The sequence below is a fragment of the Colias philodice genome, chromosome 18, assembly GCF_061535455.1.
Source record: "Colias philodice isolate Cphi_HAF_F1 chromosome 18, ilColPhil1 Martin Lab GWU primary, whole genome shotgun sequence".
In the NCBI taxonomy this organism is placed as follows: Eukaryota; Metazoa; Arthropoda; class Insecta; order Lepidoptera; family Pieridae; genus Colias; species Colias philodice.
In genome coordinates, this window is record NC_143103.1 from 5,334,231 (window position 1) to 5,354,779 (window position 20,549).

General features: G+C 30.9%; 1 protein-coding gene across 2 annotated transcripts; it reads left to right on the plus strand.

Annotated features, from left to right (window-relative positions):
• Positions 1-15,058: 15,058 nt before the first annotated feature.
• LOC149480433 (senecionine N-oxygenase-like) lies at positions 15,059-20,476 on the plus strand. 2 transcript variants are annotated; one of them, XM_089706766.1, is made up of 8 exons: positions 15,059-15,214; positions 17,428-17,630; positions 17,816-17,954; positions 18,242-18,413; positions 18,656-18,934; positions 19,233-19,396; positions 19,528-19,671; positions 19,757-20,476. In XM_089706766.1, exons 1-8 carry the CDS (start codon positions 15,143-15,145, stop codon positions 19,958-19,960), a joined length of 1,377 nt encoding a protein of 458 aa, XP_089562892.1. In that variant the 5' UTR covers positions 15,059-15,142; the 3' UTR covers positions 19,961-20,476. The 2 variants fall into 2 exon arrangements, with proteins under 2 accessions (XP_089562892.1, XP_089562893.1); XM_089706767.1 differs by lacking the exon at positions 15,059-15,214 and adding an exon at positions 16,641-16,794 and having other exon boundaries at positions 19,757-20,472.
• Positions 20,477-20,549: the final 73 nt, after the last annotated feature.

The window sequence follows — 20,549 nt, forward strand, 5'->3', positions numbered from 1 at the left end:
AATCAAACACAAATGCTACGAAAGCTTCAAAAAGCTTTATTCTATAAAAGAACACGCTAGTTAACATTAAAGATAAATTACTCACGCTCCCTACTACATTTCATAAGGATGCTTTCCGAGATATAACTCAAAAAGTTAGATAAAATCACGTGTAGGTATACACATACAATTTAATAACAATAAATTAAACTTTTAAATAACGTACTTTAGTGGTTAATTATTTATATTATATTAATAAAATAGCTGTTAATGTACGTAAAACAATAATAAACACTTCATAAAATTAACAAAATAAATAAAAAGTTAAATTCACATATTAATGAAATTGCCACGTTCACGTTTCTCTCCACGCTCAATATGTAGAATATATTAATTATATATATTTGTTGTTATCCATAGATAACAAAATCCAAGAAAAAAAAATGTGTTTTCATTGTTGGCAACCTTGATAACAGAGCTGGCGTATTCGCATCGGACATTATCGTGTTACGTTACATTACTTATTACGGATTCGCCTGCAGTCAAAGTGCATATCGATTTCAAACAATATGCAGTTATTATCTATCTTATTAGTATCTGTAAGTTTATATGTTGGGAGATGTAAGCGAAGTATTTCAAATATATTTTATTTCATTGATTTGGACAAGAATTTTAATATTAACTATGTTTATTAAAACAAAATACCATAGTTTTTTGTTAATCAGAAAAAAAATGGTAATAATGTTTTTTTTGGGTGTGAACATGACGTAATCGCTTCTTTATTGTTTTGTTTTTACATAAGAAACAATAACGTAAACACCTCTTTTTATTGTTAACTTTGTTCTGGACGTAATACGAATTATTATGACGTAGACATCATATTAATTAGTGACAAAAAATGTGAGAAACAATATTAATATTATGTGAACAAAATAATAAAAACTCAACACGAGGATATCTTTAAGCGTTAAAATACGAAGGGAACACTCAAATTGGTTCCTACAGAAAATATTTTATATAAGACAAGACGGGCAGCTAATTGATATTAGCTATAAGAGTAGCCCAGTTTATTATTAAAGAACGAAGATAATTAAATTAAGCAGGCTTCTTTGACGCCTGCGCGAATAATATTTTTATTAAACTGTTAAAAAACTTAGTGATGGTGTGGGCACTTATCGATAATTTTGTGCAGTTAGATTTGTGGTATGTAAGCTCTATAAACCAAGATCTTAAAAGAAATGATTATATGGTATAAAAACAGAACTAGCCTTTGCTTTGGACAGTAGAGACAAAGTATTGTAGAGCGATTATTTTTATTTATTTGTATATCAAGTTAAACAACATATAATATAATAGGTTCTAGTAATACAACTATTAATTTGTTATTTATTTATTAACTTCATAAGAACACCACCACCACCATAATTAATAACAATTTTTTCGCCTTTGCAAACTGAAAATTTATTTTGCAATCAATCTATAAAATATCATCATAATTATAACAACAGACGCGTGAAAATTGCACAATACTAATGTAATATCGACATCATAGGTATAACATCGATATTGCAGACATCACTAGCAAGGTGGTAATTAGTAAGTTTGAAGTAGGTAGCGCGGCCGACGGACCCGTCATAATCGAGCCAATTATGCGGAACCAATAAACAGGGGACAATTAGGTCGGCTATTTTAGTTATTTCCTACAAAGAGCTGAAATGTTTCACTTTATGACACCTTTGGTAGCAATGGCTCTTGTAATTAGGTATCAATTACACGTCATAACCGATACTAGATACGTTGCGATATTAGGAAAAAAAAAGCTGATAAAATTGTTCCTTAATTTCTTACGATATTCAAAGTAGAGCTTTTTATAAACTTCAGAAGATATAGCAATCCTAATTTCAATTAGTTCAGAAACAAAATTTATCAAATAATTTATACCCTTCTGCATCTTCTCCAGTTTTCATTAGGTTTCTTATTATGTAATTAACTGATTTATAAACATAAAATTATTTTTTTAAATAGGAATATTTAAATTGAACCGAACACTTTTCTGTTCAATTAGCTCAATTTCTGCACAAATATAGTAACAATGTATCTATAAATTGCAGGAATTTAAAAATCAATATCAATTTACAATTATTTACTGTCGCAATACAATTTAGCGCCGTTAATTGTGTGAATTATTATAATAATAGGTTAAATAATTTTTAGTCCTTAAATTTGTCGTGTTGGGGTTTCACAATTTTCCATGTGGTGGCACTCACGTCAGCTAGTGCAATGTGCCGTAAAAATTGCAGTTGTAATATGTAATTATTATAAAGTTAAAAAATCTTAACTGATCTTAACTTTATTCATATAGAAAACTAACAGAGCCTTATTGAAATGGAAATTTAATTTTAAATGCAAATTTTTTAATGACATTAAAATTAAATTAAAAATGTTAATTTTTCAAATCAATTAAGTAGGTGATTTTAATTAGCTAGTTATGAACTAAGGTCAAATTAATGTTTTCAAATACACTAAAAAGTTTAAACAAGAAAACGCCTTCTTCGATATAACCTTAAAACGCTCTAAAGGGGTTCCTTCCGCGTGACACACGCCTGCCAAATTGAAAGCTAAATGCTGAATAAAGTTATTTGCTATGAATGCCTCCGGGCACAAATTTCAATTATTGTCGCATCCGAATAGTAACGATGGGGTTTTTGATACAACCAGTTGGAAAAGCTGTTACTTTTTATAAGTAAACATAAAGCTGAAAAATATCGAACAAAAAGTGTTGTTTCTTTGATCAAAGGTGGTGTTTCTTGTATTACTACCCTAAGGAATTATTAATCTATTCACAGAGATACTCTATTTCGCAATGTATTTAATTTAATAAAATGTTGGTTGCTATTTAAGTCGCATTACTTACAGCGACTGGGAATTTTGTTCAATTACTTAGGTAGCAACGCGTTTTCTTCAAAAGTTTCAGTTTTTATTATAGTACCTCTTTAATTTAAAACTAAATATTTTATTAAAACTCATAATCTTATTAGCACTTCCCAGATACATTTTTCTTATTATTATTGGCTTTTAAAATCACGTCATACAAAATAAGATTAAAATAATCAAATATACTTATTAATACTGGCGGGATATTTTGAGAAAAAAAAACGTTGTCAGAAATATGCAATCACGACTGTACAACAAAGTAGGCGTATTCCTTTAGTATAAGGGTCAAAATATTTTATTAGCCATGCGATTTTAACAGAGTTGAGAGGGTGACAACTAGATTACATCCCCGAGGCTGACAAATCGAGTGCTCCACTCACAAATCGACGGCATCCTTGTTAGACCATTTGCAAAACATAAGCTCTTTAGAATAATATAAAAAGTCCAATATATTTTTGTTTGGGTTAAAATAAGATACTTTTGCATTACGATCCTTCCAATATAATAAAAATGATAGGTAAATAATTGTTCATTTTTCAAAACTAAAATCTATAAACTTAAGTTTATTAAAGCTATAATATATATGTAGATTTAACTATTAAAAACAAGTCTGAAATACATGTTCATTTCAATTTAATTCAATCTAAAAATTCTTTATGCATCGTTTAGATAAAAAGTGGTAACCAAAATTTTTCCTGTTCAATATCATTGCCGTGAGTAGGTATGCTTCCTAACAACAAATGAATAATAAAAAAGGTATAATAAAAAGTAACTAAACAATAACTACTTCAAACATCAATCTGTAAATATAAAATGAGTTAGGTAAAATATTCATGAACATTTTCCCCGCGATTTGAGAGGTCTGTCCCCTCCTTAAAGCGTCTTAAGAGGTGTGCTTGTGGATATTATCTGAAAAGATTGTTTGATGGATTATAGATCCGTTGTAATATTTCCACAAACTTTTAAAGGGAATTTGATTTGTATCTATATAATTCTACATATAATATCGTTTCAATTTTGATAACATGGTTAGACACGAATATTTCTTTAAATGTTGTGAATTTTGATATTTTTAAAAGATTATGATTAGATATGATTATAGAGATTTTAATATGCTTTATCCTGTTAATTAATAACTGGTATTAAACGTATTAAATAGTAATTTTTGTATCTGATCTTTTTAATAACGCAAATACGTTCCGAAAAAGCTTCATCAAAATCGTTTTTTGTAATAAGATACGAAATATTTATAAACATATCTATCAGTTCATCATTAATATTAAAACTAGAGTAACATCGATTTTATAAATTATCTTTACGTTATGCAATCTCTTATAGCTGAATTTAAGGACGAATAATAACTGGTTCAAATAAATTTATGTCAAGTGCAGGGCGGTAATTAAAGAGTGAAAAGTTCACGAACGTCAGGCGCAAGATATCGTGCCAACGCTAATGATTGTAGTTATCCAAATACCTTGTATTTATTTAAGAAAAACATTTTCATGACATTTCTCGCACCTATTTTTAAATTGACAAGTTTTTTTTATGTTGGTATAACCAATAGGAAACTCTTTTATCGAAGCTTTCAGCAGAAACTATTGACTAGGATAAAAGCACAAATATAACTTTTAATTTGTATTTAACTAAGTAGTTATATTATACGTATTGAAGTGTAGAAAATGATTATGCAGAGCTAGTTAGTAATAACAATAAAAAAGACTATAAGATTGCTTCACTGGTCACGTTATTTGAAAAATAAAGAAGAGGAATTGCTACTTTTAATTATCATAAACGATTAAATAACGAAATGACCTCTATTTACTATTATTTATTATATTAATTACACATTGTTTTCTTTTATTACATTATAATTCGTTAACTATTTGTATACACGTGTAAGCTATTATATAAAACTAGTGGCGCCTCGCGGATTCCATTTACACATCCTGTGAAAAATACAGCCCATGTATGTACGTACAGCAGTGTATGTATGTACAGCCTCTGATATCTAATAATAAGTACACATCTAGTTTGTAATTTACACTATCTATGAAGAAATTATAACCTTATCCCCATATATTTCATACTATAGATAAGTATAGTACCTAGTAGAAGCACGTAGAAGCTATAGTACCTGTATGTGTTAGTGGTGTGGTACTTGTTTGATGCAAAGGTACTAAAAAATGTATTTTTTTGTTTTCTATTCTTTTATTTTCAATATCACGATAGGAATATAGGTATTTTGTCGACTCAATCAACGAGCGTTGAGAGGCTTAGCGCTCCATAGGTGTGTTCACGCTCCGACATCCTGAGGGATTCCTTCTCGTTCCTTTCAATGTTACTTGAGAAATTCAATGAAGACGATGGAATTGACTGGGCTTTAAGCCAAATAAGATACATCATTACACATCTGTCTCAGAGGCTTGCGTGTGATGAAATCCAACAGGTGACGCTTTTAGAAATTCTGATACATGGTAATCATGTAATATTATCAGGTACCTATACGGAAAAAATATGATGGAATAAAAAAATAATATATTTTTAAGATGTTTATTTTAATTTAATTTGAACAGTCCTATTTTTTAAAAGATTTATCAAGACTCAGAAATAAGTTCGCAGTTGTCCGCCTTGTTTATATCCCTTATTCCTTCAAAAATAATTGGTGATTAACACGATAATACCTAATACTTTTGTTAAGAAAGAATAATTTTATATAATTAATTTCATAAAAAAATATTGCAACATCACAAAAGGAACTACAAAGTTCTGGCCAGCTCTTCTCCCAAGAACCTGTTTTCCTATATTTATAGACGGATGTAGCAACTTTAATAGAAGTAATATTAATTTATAACTTTTATTAAAGTTTGATTACACATTTATGTGAAATTACCTAATCCGTTAAAACGAACAATTTATTTCGCTACCAAAATCGAAAAACAGGGTTTTAAAACCTACGCGTTATCCATTACCGAACAAATATGCGTAAAAAAATATATCGGTTCGCATCACGGTATCCCCTGATAGTTATTTGATATGATTTATTCATATGAGCTCATCTCCTGTACGTCATGGAAGTTTATTTAATAGAAAATACTTTTCCGAATCTATTTATAAAGGCATTATGGCCGCTTTTTTATTTTAAAGCTGTTGTTGACATGCGCTTGCCGCTTGTTATGCTAATAAGATGGGGGTGCCAATGTTTATACAACTATAATGTATAAGATGAAATCGCGGTTTCACTCGTGTTGGAGTTTTAAAACTCCGATTGCTAAAGAGAGGGTATGAAATTATGAATGCTTTTTTTTTAATGTGCTGACTCTACATAGTACCAGTACCATGTACCTGTTGTCTCTATAGAGTTTGCTTGGAAGTTGTCGTTAGATTTGTTTTAATTGTTTTAAGAGACTGATAAAACTTACAAGAAAAATAAAATGGCATGATTTATTAAAATTATGCACCTATTAGTTTGGTTCGATAGTTTCATTTCATCACAAACTAAGTTAGATAGAAATTAGAGAAGCTGATTTATTAGGGAATTGCAATCGCGTCCTTAGCTTCTTATAAAAAGATGGTTCAGCAGAATTGAAAAAAAGAAACGTGTAGAAAATACCTCGATACGTGTCTAAGGATAAATACTAGGTATTACCTGATAATATTCATAACCTTTTTAATGTATTCGATTTACTTGTCTTTGTATGGTAATTTTATTAACTCGGAGAATAACAAAAACATAATATAATAATTAATAATTTACCTACACGTGTTTTTGATGTGACATATTTAAAGGAAAATGTGATAGAGTCATTTTGTTGAAATCTTAATATTATTCGTCAATTTTAACTGAACTATTGACTGCTTAAAATTAAAATTGTGAAATAATTTCAGTTATTAATTATCCTCGTATAAGTTATGTACGTATTTATATGAATATATCGATTTATACCTACCTACATACAAATATTAATAATTTGTACATATTTACAACTATAATACCTATAATAAATGTACTGTAATGCATATGTAATACTTGTTTATCATAAAAAATTGTTAGAAAATTCTGACAAATATTATCAATACTTTTTACTCGATTTTCTATCATTTCAAATAGCACTACAAGCGCAAAGTTAACAACATTTAGGTCCAGTACGCTAATACGTATATGTATGAAGATCTAAGGTCAAAGGTGATCCATTAGCGACAAAGTACCTCATAGAATATGCACAAAACGCCCCAGTACCATCTGAGTGGTGGATTGTGTTCGCCCCGCCCTACACCACAAGCCGATTACAAATATATTTCAAACTAGCTGTGACCCGCGGTTTTACCCGCATTTCTCCGCTCATATTGGTCTTAGCGTAATGATATATATTGTATAAGTTAATCCAAGTAACCCTCTATGGTTATGCCAAATTTCATGAAAATCGGTTCAGCAGTTTTTGCGTGAATGAGCAACAAACAAACAAAACTTTCGCATTTATCTATACTAATATTATAAAGAGGAAAGGTTTGTATGTATGTATGTATGGTTTTCACGCATAAACTACTGGACCGATTTTGATGAAATTTAGCACAGATAATCTTTAGACCCTGAGAAGAAAGAACATAGGCTACTTTTTATTGCGAAATATTATGTAGGTACCACGGGCGAAGCCGGGGCGGACCGCTAGTAATATTATATAGGTAGGACTAGCCGCCCGCCCTAAGTCGCGCGGGTTGAATTGAGATGATATCCAAAAATAAACCAAATTATGTAGTTATGCAAAATGTCCTGAAATATAAAATATCAAAACATAAATCGGAAATTTCTATACGAACTTACACCTCTATTTTTCACGTCTGTAGATATGTAATTTATACGTCTGTAGATACTACCTATAGCTTTCACCCACGCTATCTTATGATCTGCAAAGCATAATATATTTTTATTTTATTCCAATATGCTTCCTAGTTATTACATCACATGTTCACAATAACAAGCTTCCGATTTCGTAGAATTTAAATGAAAAAGTGTAAAAGTTAGTTACTAAGGAGGATATAAATTATTGATAGAAGATCGTATTATAAAATAAATCAAAAGCGAGAAATGATATAAAACTTTGTATCTATGTCTGTGCTATTGAAAACGATAATGGTTTGCAAATTGTAATTAAGCAGTTTCAATTAAATTATGAAGCAGGGTTTATTCAAATAATGGTTAAAAAAATTAAAAGATTCGTTATTTATGATATTTTTACTAATATATTAGTACTTTATGATTTTCTTTTTATAAGTCTGTAGCGAACCTCATAATAAAATTAATTAATTATTATTTTCTGAGAAAAATCCAACGCCTTATAGAATCAGAACGAGATCCCATTTTATTCAAAGTGATTGTGCTGAACTTCGTTATAGACTTATTTTACAATAAGGAGATAAAAGACGATAGACGAACAACGCATTTGTAGAGACTCTACCTTTCCCAATTCTCATGGGCAGTGGGCGGATGATCACTTACTGTTTTCGCCTGCTAGCTAGAAACAATAATGTTAATTTGCATAAATGTGGAATAAAAAGTTATGCAGTTCTGTTTTACTCGTGGTATAAACACCATCATCAATCATCATTAAAGTCAATCAGAATATTTACTTTTGTATTTAATGTAAAAATAAAAACCTGTTAATTTCTTTGGTGTCTTTATTAATTATTTCAGCATGTTTGCAATTTCGACTCCATAAACCATTATTACTGACTACAAATATATTTTGAAACTGAAGAAAAATGTTATAAAGAACGATCGATAATAACTTCCTATAATATATTTTTGATTATTGACATTGTAATTATTTACGTAAATAAATTAGCCACAACAATTTCATACCAAACAAGGACAATGACATCCAAAAAAACATCGTTTAGATAATGCGGTCTTTGTAAGTATGTTTTCCCATACGAAACGCGAGTATATTTGGGATGGGGATGTATGTGCCTGATGGCGCATGAATATTTTATTCGTACTTAATGCTTCGGAGCCATAAGCGGATTGCGGCGCTGTTAAATGTTGGCACTCCTTTGTTACTTCGCTAATACCAACTAATGCGGAGACCACCGCTGTTATGTAAAATAATATGTACCTAATCGCTAGCTTCTAGTATGTGTATGTTGTTACATGATGCCACAATGGAAGATAATAACGACATCCATAGGCTATAACTAAATAAATGAAACAACACACCATGTCAAAAGTTAACTCTTAGATGTTCTTGATTTTTCTTCTTCTCTTATCTTCTACGTATATATCTGTATCATTCACAGAATTCACATTTTAATATCTTATCTAAAACATTACTAACACAAAGAATTAAACAAAATAGAGTAATCTGTTATGGATTGTTGTATTTGATGAACTTTGCCCGTGCTCCGTACTATTCAATTTAAATAAATATAACTATCCGATAATAACATTATCTCTGTATAAATGAACATATTCGATGATCCGAAAAGGAAAATTAGCCGAGACGCGATCTCTCCAAAGAATGTTCCACTTTATTAGATTCCATAAGCTCTATTCATCGTTTTTTCGCCCTCTTGAGAGGGAACCTTTGAGGCATCAGTGCGTATTAGTGAATAATACGATAGAATCATTCGATCTCGCGTATTAACTCCGCACTTACCTACCTATAATGTTCCCAATAATAATGGTCTATGAAAATTACCCGATTATCCGCCTGTAATAAATGTGGTTAGTTCATGTACATTGCGTACATTTTTTATGGTAGTTAATGGAATCTATTACGTATTACTATTCAGTAATTCATGAAATTATTGTTATAATCAGACGATTGATCATTCCATTATTGATACGGTAAGTATTTGAATATTTTATTCTATACAGCTACAGAAATTTTGGTTTTTCAAATAAATTATACCTTTATGTATTTCTAAGTGAACATTCAAAAAACAAAATCAGTAAGCACCTTTCTTACATATACCTGAAATCATAACTATTATAATACAGCATCATTCTTAGAATTTAATACTTTAATATCCGCATTGTGTTGTGAACGTAAAGAGATTGGCAAAAGTTAAGCCCGAAATATTGTAGTTCTTTCCAATAAGCCAGTCTTTGTGTGACGTACCTAATCTTATAAGGTGCGGAACTCATTCTGTCGGTGTCCAACAGGGATTCATGGTTTTAAGCTGGCTTTGTATGGGCATTTCTAATACTACCGTGAATCGAAACACCTTTGTCGGGAAATGTTCGAGAATTTTCTTCTTATTGTCAACGAGATAACAATTACATGGGACATAAAGGTTATATTTCTTTTGTGTTTGTTTCTGTTATACCTCGGCTAATAAGTAAAGTTAGAATAATTCTATCAAATTTCCTTACTCGTGTTGTTTATTATTTTCAGAGATTTGTAAAGCATGAAATTTAATAGAATAAAGTTTTCTCGAAATATTTATTTAATACTAGCGGTCCGCCCCGGCTTCGCCCGTGGTACATGTTTACGTTTTCTCTACATAAGAACCATCCTCGTACTTCAAGGAATATAATAAAAAAAGAATTATCGAAATCGGTTCAGCCGTTCTCGAGTTATGCGCTTACCAACACATTTTGCGATTCATTTTTATATATAAGACTAGCGGTCCGCCCCGGCTTCGCCCGTGGTACATATTTACGTTTTCTACATAAAAACCATCCTCGTACTTCAAGGAATATAATAAAAAAAGAATTATCGAAATCGGTTCAGCCGTTCTCGAGTTATGCGCTTACCAACACATTTTGCGATTCATTTTTATATATAAGAAAGATTAGCACGTTGTAATCTAATTATAACTTTGTTCGAAGATTTAGGGTAGGTATACCTAAGTATTCTTTTCACACGCATTAGTTTCAATTAGGGATGTAACGATACCGATACCGATACCGATATATCGGCCGATATATCGGCAAGCCGATATATCGGTATCGCCGATAATAAATCAACCGATACCGATATTTTTTTATTAAATTCTCTCTTTTCTTTTATGTTTTTGCATTGTATTCATTCATATTGTTTTATTTCTGTTTCTGTAATAGTGTTAAGGAAGAGCGGAACCTCCTGACACAAGCATTTTATTTGCTTACTAGGAGTGTTCCAATCACAAATTTGTTTATGTAAAGGAAAGAAATAAATAATTTTGAATTTTTTTAATTTTTAACGTGATAACGTTTTTAAAATCGTTTTAGTCGGGTGACATGTTCATAAACTTGTGTCACACCAAAACCTCACGAGCGCGATCGCAGGTATAACGAGAGAGAGACGGACCGATCTCCCGTTTCATCTCGAGCGCTGCCACTGCATTATGTTATCACGTAAACATCTCGATCGTAAACCTACTTTACAAACAACCAATTTTTTTGATATCAAATAATTCAAAAATCCGCGCCCAATGAACGATGCGGGAGGCCGCCCGTGCGTGCGCACTTTGTTTTCTGAAAAAACTCTACCAATATAGTAAACTTTTATTAGGTACTGATTGTATGTGTATTACTTAAAGTTTAACTGACTGACTGTTTTGTTGTTTTTTGATTTGGCATTTTTATTTAAAAGAATACGATTAACAGTTGTCTCTGTTAAATGTTGGTAACTTTTTATGCATAATTCACTATTTATTTTTCTACCAAGCCATCGATATCGGTATCGGTATCGGTATCGCCGATACATTACTACAAATATCGGTATCGGTATCGTATCGGCAAAATCATGTATCGTTACATCCCTAGTTTCAATCATTAAATTGAAAATACGCTTAAACGATGAAAATCTTGATATTATATACCTAACAGAAAATAAATATCCACGTGCAAAACAAGGTTCTGAAATTGCATTGAGTTGGAGTGAACGTAGTACAGGCGAGGCGTCGCGTCGGCCGATTTCCATGGAATTTTTCCATTACGGCGACAAATTGCACTCCCGCCTGATAATGCGGCATCCTGTCGGAAGCTTATTATTTATTATGCCCTTACAAATCGGCCATATTATGATTTTTACGGATATCTATTAACATCTGAGCGAATCAGATTTATTTGTAGACATTATATTCATGGCGTTATTTTTAGGTGTCAATTGGAAAATGATACTTCTACTTTTTAATTTATTTTGTTTCTATGTACTCATTAACTCTGAAGGTCTGAAATTCTCTTCCAATGCTGTTGTCGATAAATGTATCGTACTTGGTTCAGGATACCTACTACAAATTTAAATGAAGTTGCAATTTCTCTTTTATTTCTTAAAAGGAACCTTTGGACTTATGAGTTGGGTCTGGACAGCTTTTATCAAATAATTTTGTTTGCGGTCCATCTGCAAGCTTCGTATTTCACACATCTATAGCCACGAATATTGTAAAATTTTGCGAAGTTCTCTTTAGTTAAAGTTGATGGTCAGCAGGCAGCAGCACAAAGGACTAAGTAACGATGCGGTTGCTCCTCTGTTATACGCATGACCGTCACCATTTTAATGGCGTGTTTATCTAGTCTATTATTTTATTCTCATACAATATTCGTATGAAACAATTATTCCAAAAGTGCGATTAGACATTCGCACCATTCGCACTTCATTACCAAGACTGACAACTTTATATCATTAGTTATTGCGTAAGATGATAAAACATACAGATAAAAAAAAAACAATTAATTTAAATAATTCAGTATTTTACCAGACATATTTATCGCAGAGTATCAACATAATTCCACGATAATTAAATTTATCTTAACAAATTTCCGAATATTGAAAATACCGAAATATAAAAAATGGTAGCCAAAATCGATGGTTCACTTTGACCAAACTGAAGTTAAACAAAATTGAACTTCATCACATGATATTAAAGTTCAGTATCGAATATCGGAACAGACGTGTATGAACATTCGATTATACACACCAGTGGTCAAGTATTTATCCATTAACGGGAAATTTAATAGAGCAAGCATCCAGTTATCAATGTAAGGGCGAATTCCATGTTTATTAGCTCCAGAATTTGAATATAATATGAGCAACTATGTGAATTGAAGGTAACAGGACTGTTTAATGTTTATTAATGTTAGTTATTTAAACTATATACAACTTTACAAGTAAACTTAAACTAGTTAACTAAATGTAAATGATTATGCAACAAATTTATTAATAATTTCTAATATTTTAGCTACGATGTTAATTGTGATTCTAAGTAATTGGATTATGTTTAATAAGTCTCAATAAAAATATGAATGTTTCAGAAAACTTATATTTCTATGAAACAAAAAATTTCTGCACACAAGACTGAATATTAAATCAATCATGGAGTTCGTCAAACAGTTTTTAATATTTGTTAAAATTTAAAGAAACGGGAAGGTTAACGGGGCTCTAAGGTAATAAAATTAAATATTATATCTCCTAGATGTAGATAATAAATACAGGAATATTGGCATTAGGTTACCTATTTATTGTCCTTCAGCACGCTTGGAAGGCAGAATCAATAAAAAAGTAAGAGTCATATTATATAAATTTAATTGTTAGGTATATTATCACGGCGATTTCAATAAAAGTAATAAGCAATAACCAATAATTATTGGTAGAATACAAGATAGATTATAAGAATTTCTTTGAAATACCATTATGTTTGAGAATCGTTATTAACGCGCCTGCATTATTTAATCATCGAACAGAAAATAAAGTTTTATGGGTCATATCTTATCATTTATTTAAACAATAAACTTTATCAACGAATGCAATAATCATTTATAATATTATTACATCGAAAATATTCTATCTTTAAATATTCTTGCACCTTTATGCAATCCGAAAATTGAATATGATTTCGATTCCAATTGGAAAGAGTGAATAGGCGGTGATTCTATGACCCTCAAATTCAACTGGCTAATCTAGGAGGGGCGGTAATGTATGGACTGAATTGGCAGATAAATCAACGGTCAACGTAAAATGTAAACGGACAGAAATTTCACAGTAGTAAGTTCCTGTCTGGTACCCTTCAGCAGTGCTATTCTGTATAATGACAAACTTGACTTCATACATCATGCAGACCGCAGCTGCAGCAGTTACCTACTCAGTACTCTTAAAAGTTAGAGTTGTGCAGTATTCACTTTTTAATAAAACGATCTCATGCTGTTATTATGATTATTTTTTTTACATCTTCGACTAAAACAGTGCATATCCGCCCTATTAATATATTTTAATATGTCGAATAGCTTGTTATATAGGGGATGGAAGATTATGATGGAAGTCAGCGGGGAAAAAGGAACAGTTTATTAATTTCATATATGTATTCATATCAGTACGATACACTATAGTGCTCAATACTTAGAAAAGAAATGTTATAGACAATTAATTTTAGTAAAATGTCAGATCTCTTTCTTTTCCATATACTCCATTTGCGATCTAGCCGCTTCTCTCTTTTTACATGGTCAATTTAAAATATAATTTAGTTGTCGTTGTCGAATGTCCCCTTGCAAATCTAATTTTCGCTTCTATGCCGACCGACCCCAGTTTGATTTCTGGCTAGTTACATCATTTTTAGGAGAGAACCTTCAATATTATAATTCAATATCATATATAATTCATAGGTAATATTGAAATATTCATAGTTCCAAACTTGTTTTAAACTCCAATATTAAATCTATAGGTACTTATATTATAAAGCAGAAGAGTTTGTTTGTATGAACGCGCTAATCTCTGGAACTACAGCTGGTCCGATTTGAAAAGTTCTCTCGGTGTTAGATACTAGATAGCACATTTATCGAGGAAGGCCATCCCTACTAATATTATAAATGCGAAAGTAACTCTGTCTGTCTGTCTGTTACGCTTTCCCGCTTAAACCTCTCAACCGATTTTGATGAAATTTGGCACAGACAATCTTTAGACCCTGAGAAAGAACATAGGCTACCTTTTATCAAACACCACGCGGGCGAAGCCGCGGGCGGAAGCTAGTCTAGTAGGCTATATACCTATCATCACGCTAAGACCAACAGGATCGGAGCAATGCGGGTAAAATCGCGGGTCACAGCTAGTACAGGATAAATTATTCGTAGTTGTATTATTTAAATATAATTGAAATCAGGTTTTTAAGTAAGTAATCAATAAGCAAAAATCAAATGTCATCATTATTATAAGAGGTCATAGAATAGATAGAGCAAGTAATCAGTCATGTTGAATTAATAAGCGAGTCTTAACTATTCGTTTCACCTAATTAAAATAATAAATAATAATTTTCAACTATGAGATTGTGTTTAGTACTCTTGTGTCACGTGTGTTTTTATAGTGCAATATCTGGTTATTCGCTCAGAAAGGTAAGTTTGTGAAGAATTTGTACAGCTGCACCCAGCACCAATGCGAAATTTAATTAAATAGCCCACATGTAATATATGATGCTTAATATTATAACTAAAATACGCTAACCATGTCTCATAATACTGTCGGAAATACCCGTAGGTTTTTTTCTATAATAAACTAGCCCTGGACGATGAGAACCCTTAGTTATAAAAACATGTTAGAAACATGTTAGCTACTTAGATTTAAAACATTTAAATAATTTTATTCTACACTAGCGGTCCGCCCCGGCTTCGCCCGTGGTTATAGTTGTAAAAAACCCGTTAGCTACCGTTATTTAACAAAATTTTTGGTTAGCTACCCATAAAGTGCGGTAAATAACGGTTAGTTATCCGACTGCGACCTATAAAAATGGTACTGTGTTTTGTTTTTTTGTAAGTCACTTAACGTAAACTAAACACAATTTAAGTATCTAAAATATTCATACTACAAACCTATACCTATAATAATAGACCGGACTCAGTGGAGTTTCGTTTGCAAAAATTGCGGACCTAAATCTGACTTCTGATATATATTGTATAGATCCCAGACATCCTATAGACAGATGTTGCCAACCAGTTTTGTGGTCCCCCTCCCCCCACCCCGGTAATTAGGTAAATATGGCATACAAAGAAAAAAATAAAAATTTCCAAAACATGCCGTGTGGGATATCAAATGAAAGATCTTATTGAGTAGATCACGAATATATAGCATACTATAACATTTCTTACACTTTCTCTAAGATTTTTTAGAAAATTTACGAAAATGCTCCATTTTTGAGTTAATTTTAAATCACTATAGATTGAAATCGGCTAGCTGGCAATTGGCATCACCGCGTAACACGCAACGCGCATTTCAAGCCACTAGCGCCATCTAATGGTGCTTATTAACCGTAAAAAGCAAAAAAAACGGTTAATTAACCGTTAATAACGAAAAATGCATTTTAACCGCACGGTTAAAATAGTTAATAACCGGCTTTACATCTATGCCCGTGGTACATATTTCGCAATAAAAGGTAGCCTATGTTCTTTCTCAGGGTCTAAAGATTATCTGTGCCAAATTTCATCAAAATCGGTCCAGTAGTTTATGCGTGAAAACCATACATACATACAAACCTTTCCTCTTTATAATATTAGTATAGAAGTATAGATTATTACGTATTTGTCCTAGCTGTAGGTATCTATGCCTACATTCATTGAAAAAAAGGAATACTTAATCTTTAGAAAAAACGATTGTTTTTTTTCGTCACTATACCTACTTGCAATTAATGCATTATTTATTTGCCTTATCGTAATATAATATCCTATAAATAAATTGCAAATATCTTTTGACGTTATCATTGATAACAACGTAAACCGAAATATTTGAGATATTAGGTATAATTATTATTATGTGACAGCCAAAAGCGTCACTAGCAATATGGTTTTGACAAAAAGAGCATCATAAAGAAGTTGAAAAAGTGTTTCAATTAAAACTACACAATCAATTATCTTGGAACCTTAAACAATTATTAAAAGTGATCTTCTCATTTATATTAAAAACTTTGTTTTACAATAAAATGGTAAGTTAATTAATTCCTAACATAAATCGATAACCTACACAACAACAAAACCGCAAACTCGTAACTTAATATTCAGTATAAATTATTAGTATGTATAAAGAAACGTTATTTCCAAACAGCCCTACTAAATTAAATAAAGAATTAGCTTTCTTTTGTTATAAATTTATTTATAACCTAATTATAACTTTTGTTTTTAATTTTATATCCGTCAACTGTCACTTGATGATATTCTTTCATTTTTGACTTTGACAAAGCTTTGACAGTATACCATAGACTAAGGATGCGTTCGGGTATATGGAGTTTTGAAATAAGAACAAAAAAAAATGTAACTCAAGTTATTTAAATGAATTATTATTTATTTTAAAATATTTCTTAATATTTTCTAAGCAGTTTTCAAATGATAAACGTGTAATAAATTTTATGATGAAAAAAAAAATGATAATTTTTTTTGAAATATGCGTCAAGTAACTTAATTTACGATGAAATAATTTTATTTAAGTACTTAATTCTATTCATTTATCTTAACTTTTTTCTCGTTGTAATGGATCTTTGTCGTCCTTAAATTTGTAAATTTTTTATTCAATAAGGATGAAGCTGAAATAACTTAAATACACTTGTTATTAATTATTATAGACTCCAATACCCAACCCACGAATATGCATAATCGGAGCTGGTATTGCTGGCCTCACATCAGGCAAGAGTCTTCAAGATGAAGGCTTTAACTTCACCATTTTAGAAGCTACCGAACATTTTGGGGGTACTTGGAGATATGAACCACGAGTCGGAAACTATGATAATGGCCTACCAATATTTTCTAGCATGTATAAGCATTTAAGGTACGTAGAAATAAATAAACTTTTAACCACAAAGTCACCTAAATGTGCCTACACTACTTGGCAGGATTTTTACAACAATTTCAAAAGTTTAAATGTTTTTTTCGGAATATTTTTTATTTTTATCCTTTTTTGGTGTTTATCATATAAGTAATTCTGTATTTTAATAATGATATCGATACTTACAGAACAAATCTGCCAAAACCAACAATGGAATTGAAAGGTTTTCCTATTCCTGAAGATATGCCATCATATCCAACTTGGGAAATGTATTATGGGTATTTAAAGAATTACGTGAAGCACTTTGATTTAGAAAAGTATATCAAGGTACATAATATTCAATGATGAACTCGACTTTTATTCGATTAAATATTATAAAGCATGTTTAAGATCAAGTCGCCTGTTGCTAAAGTAATTTCAACATATTTTTGTATATTTACCTGACTTTTGGTTCTAAATGTGGCACAAAGAGTGATTTTTCATTTTTTTTTCTTTTCATCGATTTTCTGTTTTTCTTTTCAATTTAACTTCTCCTCCCATTTACATCTAACAATTCTTTACTCCGGTTCTTTTGCCTATTACCCTTTACCTATTGAGTCAATTCTACTCCTCAGTACCAACACCATGTGATAGGAATATCTCGAGTTGGAAATGCATGGAAAGTCAAACATAAATACCTTCCAAGTGGCGAAGTGTATGTGGATGAGTTTGATTACGTCATCATAGGGACTGGTCATTTTAGTGCTCCAAATCGACCAAATATTAAAGGAGAAGATATTTTCAAAGGTAAGGAACTAAGGGTCGTAAAATGGCCATCTAATTATATAAAAAAAAAACATTAAATCGTTGAATAAATACGCGAGATAAATATTATTTATCCTCATTCTCTGATTTTTATGCAAAAATTGTAGACAATTAGTGATTAAGCAAATTGAATACCCTCGATATACAAAATCAAAATTAAAGAAAATGATCAGATGAATATTTTAATTTATATTTTAGATCTAGCATTAAAATTGACATTTCAGGTACAATAATTCACAGTCACGACTACAGAGAACCGGAGCCCTACAGAGGACGAAATGTGATCATAGTGGGAGCTGGTCCCTCCGGCGTGGATATCACATTAGACATCGCTACTGTGGCCAAAACTGTATACCATAGTCATCACTCTAAAATCAAATACACAAAAACTAAGTTTCGCAACAATTACGTTGAGAAACCAGATATCGAAGAGTTCAACGAAAAGGGTGCTTTATTTGCTGATGGAACTTACGAGGATGTCGATGCCGTCATATATTGCACAGGTATGATGAAGTCACTACCACTACTGTTTTTGTTTTCAAACTTAAATTAAAACTGATCCTCGAGAAAATTAATAGACGTCATATTATTAAATTATGCCAGTGCCATATAAGTGCCATAATTTTATTTGGGCAAAAAAATTTATTTGGTTTCAATAATTGTGACTGTGTGACATTTTCTTCTTCTACCTACCTATTCGTAAAGTTCGCTTTTTTCGTTGTATTTATTTATTGTTCCATTAATTTATCTATTTCTTTACTGCATTAAAGAATTTTGATTTCGTTTCGTTTTCTTTCCCAGGATATCTATTTGATTATTCATTTTGTGACGAAAGCACCGACTTGACGTTGCGACCAAAAACGGTAACGCCTTTACATAAGTACATGGTCAATATTAATCAGCCAACAATGATCATCGTAGGATTAGTTGAGAAGGCCTGTCTTGTAACTGCACTCGAAGCTCAGGTGTGATCCTATATTTATATAAATTATAATGATTTTCAATAATTTTTACCATCTTGTTAGAAAATAGGTAGAAATTACAAAACAATTACAATTTTGAATAACAATTTCATATCATTCTTCTATTATTCTAGGCGCGATATACAGCCGCTCTGATAAAAGGAAAATTTTCCTTACCATCTAAAGAAGAGATGATGAAGGAATGGCAAATGAGGACGGACAAATGTTTGGAAAAAGGTCGATCTTTTAATTATTTGCATTTTTTAGCAGAGAGCGAGGTACGAAAAAGTTTTTTCTTTATATTTTTTACTTCCCAATCCTGCCATAATTTCCTTAATAGTTATTTAATAATTATTTTTTTAGGATGAATATTACGAAGAGCTATCAAAAGAATCAGGAATTGAAAGAGTACCGCCTGTTATGTTCAAAATTCGCAATGCAGATATGTTATCGAAAGCGAATCTTTACACCTATAGAAATTATTCTTATAGAGTGATAGATAATAATACATTTGAAAGAACATTGGAAGTTGATACAGATTCTAACAATATCGAACAGACAGTGTAAAAGTCTATTATTTATAACAACAATGTAAAAGAAAGTCACTAGGTAGTACAATCTATTTTTTAATATGAATGCACTATATCTTGTAATAAAGTTTTGAGCTAATTTCAATGCTTCAATTTATCGTATATTCGTTTAGTATATTAAAATCTACTCGTATATCTATCTAGAAGAAGAAAATAAATTTTAAATTCGTTAATAACTTGTTTCTTTTTAACAAACCAGTAGTAGTGTAGATTTTCTTTAAACACTATTATATTAACCCAAGCGGAGTAAAAGCTACGAAAAAAAAATATTTACCTCGTTTCAGCTGTTTAGAGTTATAAATAATGTTACAGGTATTTAGAATACAGATTACGATTTCTTACTCGCTAGAGGAATTTTTATACAACATGCCTCGGCAAAAAGGAATTTAGAAATGATAGATGCATTATTGCAAAAACTTTAATACGTAGAAGTGGTAACATTAATTATTAATATTAACATAAGATATTAGAAATTTTTCACAATATAATTTACTGGTTTAATGCATGAAAGAAGATAATGTTGAATATTATATCAAATCGCTTTGTTAAAAATGCGTGGTAGAATT